Consider the following 6,819-nt stretch of genomic DNA (forward strand, 5'->3'; position numbering starts at 1 on the left):
GCGTGTGTGTGTGTGTCTTAGGGGTGGGACGATACTGGTTCGAATCCCGAATCGTTCGATACAATCTTCACGGTTCGAGACGCTCCCCATGTTGCGAGATTGTGTTATTAACACTAGAACGACCGGGATTTCATTCCTACCTAAAACGACCACGGGCGGTCAAAATGACCGTTGGTTTTTAAACTCTATATTCTGTCAAGATAAATACCCAACTGAGATATTCATGCATTGCATATGTTAGTATGTCTGTTAGGAAACGACTGACACCAAAATTAACATTTTAACAACTTGAAATACTGTAGCGAATTCAGGGGGCAGCAAGGAATCTGCCGCAGCCGGGATGCGAACCCGGGTTTCCAGCACTGCGGGCGACTACGTTAAGTAGTGGACTAAAGGGTCCAACCCGTTAGCCAACGGGCTAGCAAGTCTTCACATCCTTGATCATTACAATACTATTTTTCAAACAATTTAAAATCGCCGTTGTCCAACGCCTGTAAATACTGCACCGCCTCGGTGGTAGTCATGTCGCGTCTGAAACGGCGGCTGTACCCAGACATGTTGACAATATTACCTGAAAAACGAAACGGAAAACACATACTGCTAATATAACAAACGTAACAAGGCCTATAAAACATGAAATGTAAAAAAAAAAGAAAAGAAGGGAACATTGCGAAAGAAATGATGCGAACAGCACACGTCATAAATAGTGACATGATGCACACGATGACGCGCAGTCATTTTGACCGGTCATGGTCGTTTTAGATAGATCTTATAACTTTTTTGTTGTTGTGTGCAATTGATCTAAAACTAATTTTAATGCAAATATATGCAATTTTAAGAGAATTCAGGGGGCGGCAGGTCTGTATCCTTTTTTCTTTTCCACAAAGTCATTAAACTTTGAAAATCCAAAACGGTCAAAATGGCCGCCTTGGTCGTTCTAGCAGTTTTTAAAGTTTTAAAGTAAAGCAACTGTGTTACACAACAAGAAAAGATCGCACAACATTTTGTTAGAACTTTTGCACTTGCATTACGTTTGAATACGTGCCTTGATAATGCCAAAATGTTGGGCCTAATTCTTAAAATAAATGAAAAATAGAGAACTGCAGTGGTGTTTTGTCTTCCTATTACCAAGACGTCCACTGTGTCGTACTGGATCGAAATTGTGAGCCCTGAATCGTGAGACGTATCGAACCATGAGATTTGTGAATCGTCCCACCCCTAGTGTGTGTGTCTGTGAGTGTAGTAAAGGTTCTGGGAGGTTTGCTCTTCAGCTCATTTCAGGGTCAGTTAATGGATGTTTTAGTTTTGTGATAAATAAAACTGATGGTAAAACTATAAATATTATCGTCTCAGTTGTCTTTTACATTTTTTTTCTTGCTCTGAGGACAAGCTGGGGAGGGGGGCACTACAGCTAAATGACTGTAAAGGAAAACATCTCCAATCCAATCAGAGAATCAGAATACATTTTATCTGCAACGCAAGTTCTCACATATCACGAATTGGACTTCACAGGTGGCCGGGTAGCGTAGCGCAGTGTTTCCCAACCCAGTCCTCAAGGATCCCCTATCCTGCAGATTTTCATTGTAACCCTGCATAGGTAGTCCTGCTTGTACTTACTCAACCAATCATCTCACAGCACTTAATTATGCAAGGTGTGCAACATCTGTCATAATCCATTGATTGGCTGAATAACTACAAACAGGTACCTACCTATTTAGGGTTGCAAAGAAAATTTGCAGGATAGGGGGTCCTTGAGGACTGGGTTGGGAAACACTGGGTAGCGGTATATTCTGTTGCTTACCAACACGGGGATCGCGAACCCCCGCGTTACTGCCGGTTTGGTCAGGTGTCCCTACAGACACAATTGGCCATGTCTGTATGTGTCCTGGTCACTGCACTAGCACCTCCTCTGGTCAGTCGGGGTGCCTGTTCGGAGGGGAGGGAGAACTGTGGGGAATAGCGTGATCCTCCCACGTACTACATCTCCCTGGCGATACTCCTCACTGTCAGGTGAAAAGAAGCAGCTGGCAACTCCACATGTATCGGAGGAAGCATGCGATATTCTGCAGCCCTCCCCCGGATCGGCAAGAGGGGGTGGAGCAGTGACCGAGTCGGCTCAGAGAGTGGGGTGATTGGCCAGGCACAATTGGGCAGAAAAAGGGGAGAAAATCCAAAAAAAAGAGAAAGAATTGGACTTCAGGATTTATGTCTGTGTGTGTGTGTGGTTTTTTTTTTTTTTTTTTTTGTACAAGACAGAGACCTGAGTCAAATAGAATTCGTGAATAATCAAGTATGTTAGTTTGTTTGAATGTTGCCAGAGGATCGCGTGGGTAGGCATCGGTCGGGTCTGCCACATACACATGTATACCAGGATCACACACACCAAAGTTCAGATGATAACAAAAAGGTGGAATGAAACTCAATTCAGCATACTTCTGTGACTGACAACTTAACAGGCACCTTCTGAAGTCCCATTTGTCTAAAACACAAGTGGTTTAAAAATAGACTGGAAATTGAAAGAAAATTGCAGCGTTTTTTTTTCTTACCTTTCTCAGCTCAACTGTCACCTCATTTCGATGTCTTCTCATAGTCTGTAACAGAAGGAACACAGCAGTTAAAACGAGAACTACCGAACACAAACATTTCAGTCAGTTTGTCTTGATCTTACATGTCAGGAGGAAGGAAAAATCTTGCAGTTATTTACCCATGTTAATACAATTTTGTACCTTCGGATTTTAAGAAGTACTACATCCAGTGAAAAAAAGTATTTGGCACAGGATTTTTTGTATTCCGCTTAAGCCAACTCTCACACTCGCCTTTGACACTGACCCCATCCCCTTTTCTCTCTGTTGTCATCTAAAACACGGGTTCTCTCACCTCACTGTGGCCTGTGGGAGCGTCACGGCCAACAAATCCAACTGCCATAATTCTCCAGACTAATGACTGGTTAATGCACATTGCAGCTAAATTTTCTGCCTTTGAATCATGGCCCTGGTACGATTACTTCCCTTTTCCAACAGAAGCAAATAAAGTAAAATTATCTAGATTAAATGTCTGAGAAAGTCAGTGGTTTATGTTCATCTTTATTTCAGATCCCCATTAATCACTGCTTCAGCAGCGACTATTACAGCAAATGACAGAAACGCAACTGCATACAAGCTAATTTCAATTTAAAAATGGAAGCGATAAACTCAAAATCTGCGACCCATTGGATTCAACATTGAATTGTCAGGTTGTTGCAGATTCTCACCCCTTTTTAATAACCATTAAAAAAAGACCCCTTCAAGCCATTACACAGCATCTTAATAACCAAGACACCCCTTTAAATTAACATGCATTAATAACAACGGTGAAGTATAACATCTTGTGAAAGCAACCCTGGTGCTGCAGACTGAACAACAAACACTAAGAGCAAAGGACATTTTCAGGTTTACCATGAGTGAGAAAAGAACACAAACGAAAACAAAACGGACTGTTTGCTTTATTGCTGTTTGTGTGTTTGGTGGGTTTCTTTTCCATCCAGGACAGTTTGAGGTGGTCTCAGATCTTGTGACTGTTTGCAGCGGTTCATGTTGCCTTCCTAAATAGCCTCTTACGTAATCTGGGCCAGTCATAATTCTAACTCTGGAGGGTGAAGAACAGAGAGGTGTCTCCCAACCACTGCAGAAGAACACAGTCATGCCACCTCACTGACTGAGGGAATGACCCATGGTTCTCCTCATCAATGGCAGGACATCAGCCTTCAATGACCTACGGTGACTGTCGAGCAATGAATGAATTTGTCCCACTAAAATTATTCATGTTGACCCATTAATGTAGCCTTGATCCATTTGATTAATATTAGTTGCTGTATGAGTCATGTGGTGTTGTGTCATCAGGACATAGCAGAGAATATCTTGAACCAAAACGTCAGAGTGATGCCATTAAGCAGCAGGCAAAAACCAATAACTGCATATCTGTGAGGCAAGAAAGTTATTGAACAATGATTATTGTTTAATCATAATTATTGATTATGATTGTTCAAGACATTGTAATGTCTTGAACAATCATAATCCTGGATGTTGCATGACACCCAGCAAGACAACAGAACGAGAAAATTAGGCCACAGAACATCCCAAGGGCCTCCTGTGCTCCACAACAAATTATGTTATCAATACAGATATACATCTGCCTGTAGCATAGCAGGCAACAGGCTTTGATTTTCAAGGCAATAACATAGCTATCGCGCAAGCATCTGTCAGATACAGCCTGGTATCACACCAACTTTGAGTAAATATGATGGAGTTTTTCTGGCCCAGTGGCTAGGTCAGAACCAGTGGAGAGGAAGGAAATATTGTAAGGTTGGCCAAGCTGCTGCAACTCGATGCTTCTACTGGTATTACCAAACATTTCTCAAAGATTGGTCAAAGCGGGTAGCTAGAGTTACGACTTTACCAGGGTTTTGTGACGAATTTGTTACTTTATCACATTCAAATGAAACATAAAATTAAGGTTGCAACATCACTGCTTGTTAATTATCCCAATAATTAAGAACTGTGTTCATATTCTACAGGAAATAAGATATATGAGCTGACTGAGTGGGTTCGAAGTCCACCACCGCAGCCGATGCTGACAGGGTTCGAGTCCCATCTAACAAGTGGATTCGTTTCCCAGAGGTGTCAGGATCACACACCGCAGATGAGACAGTAGTCTACCAACTGAGGACATCTGCATGACCACATGTTTCAGTTTTGCCTGTTTTCTTCTTTTATCATTACCTCCTTTTTTTATTTGTGCACTGCTTTAATCGATCGGTTGATTTATTGCTAGCTAGCTACCCTTGGTGGCTCTGGCTAGAGCTGGGTAGAGTTAACTAGCTAACCAGGAGGGGCTGGTTGGTCTGGGTCAGATGAATTTGAACCGAGCAGCTCAATTTAAATTCCATTTGTAATTAACTGATATTAACTAAAGGGTAGCGGTCCAACTTTACAGAGAAAGGTTAATTAACGACTGATACCAAGCAGGTATCCCTCTTTTTAAGGCGGACCGCGGGCCTGCCTCGCTCAGAACCGGCCCGCTTCTACGACCATTTGACGTTAGCTCACCAGCTAACCGGTTAGTTGGCTAACAAGGCACAAGCTAGCGTTTGACGTTCGCTCACCAGCTAACCGGTCAGCAAGTGTGCTAACATTTGACGTTAGCTCAACAGCTAACCAGTTAGGTAAGAGTGACAGTTCACATCGCCCGTCCTATTCTGTCAAGTTCTGATGATCCAGTTTTTATGGTTGGTGTGTTGTAGGGCTATGATCCCCTTAACCGATAAACTGAGGATACTTGCGATGCGGCGCGACTGAATCTTGGTATGGGTACGGCCGACGGCGGCTTTTGACTGCGAACTCACCCGCGTAACTAGCCTCAGCTAACCGCTATCTTGTTAGCTTAGCCGGGTAGCCGCAGCCGGTGTTCGTGCCAACCAGGCTCTCTCCCAACAAGGCCCGACAAGACAACATATTTCTGGATGGAAGATCGTTCCGAGTCACTTATTCGCTGTCGTGTTTAGATGCCGGCTTACCTCGACATCGCGCCCCTTGTTTTTAAAGCTCTTAATGCGGTGGTTTTCCAAGCCGGCGTTTTCTGCCATGGCTGTACGGGGTTTCGCTGTTACTCCGGCTTTGGAGATCTCCGTGAAAGACGAGGCACGGCGGCTCTTCTGCTGACGGCTCGGGGGAGGGGGGGGGGAGGAGGAGGAGGAGTTGTGCATACCACCCGGACGGGCTGTCCTGATTTTCATTACATCCTCTAACGCGGTAATAACAAACGAGTGCAGAATTAGCCGCCTCCTTTGATAATCTACGATTAATTAGCTCGTTCAAGAGATTCCTAAAACGTTCCTCTTCTAGGCATTCCTTCATCCCTAAATGGCCTCTAAGCAATTTTGCAGCTAATATGAATCATTGTGCACTTAAGACACCATTATGGTGAGTGTCCGCTGCTGTGCCCTGCTTCTACCTGCACTTGAGCTTTTAGGCTCTTACGGCGAGAACATGGCCGTTACACCGATACGTCTCAATGTAAACGCACTAAATTTTTTTTACTTTGATTTTCCGATTCACCGCCTCTTGACCCAGGACACACTCAATGCACTTGACATGCACTCTCGGCTATGATATATGATTACTATTTTGAAAATGTACTACTACTACAACTACTTCATATAGTACTAACTATATGGTTACAATGTAGCAAATGTATGTCTACCGCGTCATGTAGTACCGCTTTGATGATTATAGCAAATGGATCACTACTACCTCATACAGTACTACAATAATTACCATATAGCAAATGTACTACTACTACTGCGTAGACTACTGCTATGATTTGATTATGTAGTAAATGTGCTTCTACTTCTGCTACATATACTCCAGCTAGGACTTTACTGCTACATCATATAGTACTACGATATTGCCATGTAGCGTGTGCTACTATTGCTATATCATATAGTAATATACAGAGATATAACATGCATCAAACGTTATATTACTACTACTACTTCGTACAGTACTCTATGTAGTGCTCTATGATGCCAGCTGGTAATGCTCGAATTAATCTGCTAATAGCGTACTGTCCTGTCCACCACTTTGGATGAAAGCCTCTGCCACACAAGTAAATGTTAATGTAGTTACACAAAATGGACTGAGGTCTTTTTCAACAAATGTCAAAGCTTTAGACCGTATTTATATCTTATATCTGTACTATAATTAAGGCGTAAAAATGACCTACTACATCATGTCATGTCAGAGTTTTTCTAGAAACTAAAAACATTAGTTATTCAGACAATAC

The 6,819-nt window shown here is 42.7% G+C and overlaps 1 protein-coding gene across 2 annotated transcripts in view; it reads right to left on the bottom strand.

Moving 5' to 3' along the window:
- The window catches only part of kpna3 (karyopherin alpha 3 (importin alpha 4)), a 34,833-nt gene extending 29,155 nt beyond the window's left edge, over positions 1-5,678 (bottom strand). For both annotated transcript variants that reach the window (XR_008810983.1, XM_056289100.1), the window contains exons 1-2: positions 5,552-5,678; positions 2,547-2,591 (exon numbers count right to left, since the gene is read on the bottom strand). Coding sequence is in view for 1 of the 2 variants with exons in the window: in XM_056289100.1 (XP_056145075.1) it covers positions 2,547-2,591; positions 5,552-5,620 (114 nt within the window). In the remaining variant the exon portion in view is untranslated. The remainder of the gene's footprint in view (positions 1-2,546; positions 2,592-5,551) is intronic.
- Positions 5,679-6,819: the final 1,141 nt, after the last annotated feature.

This window comes from Lampris incognitus, chromosome 11 (genome assembly GCF_029633865.1).
Source record: "Lampris incognitus isolate fLamInc1 chromosome 11, fLamInc1.hap2, whole genome shotgun sequence".
In the NCBI taxonomy this organism is placed as follows: domain Eukaryota; kingdom Metazoa; phylum Chordata; class Actinopteri; order Lampriformes; family Lampridae; genus Lampris; species Lampris incognitus.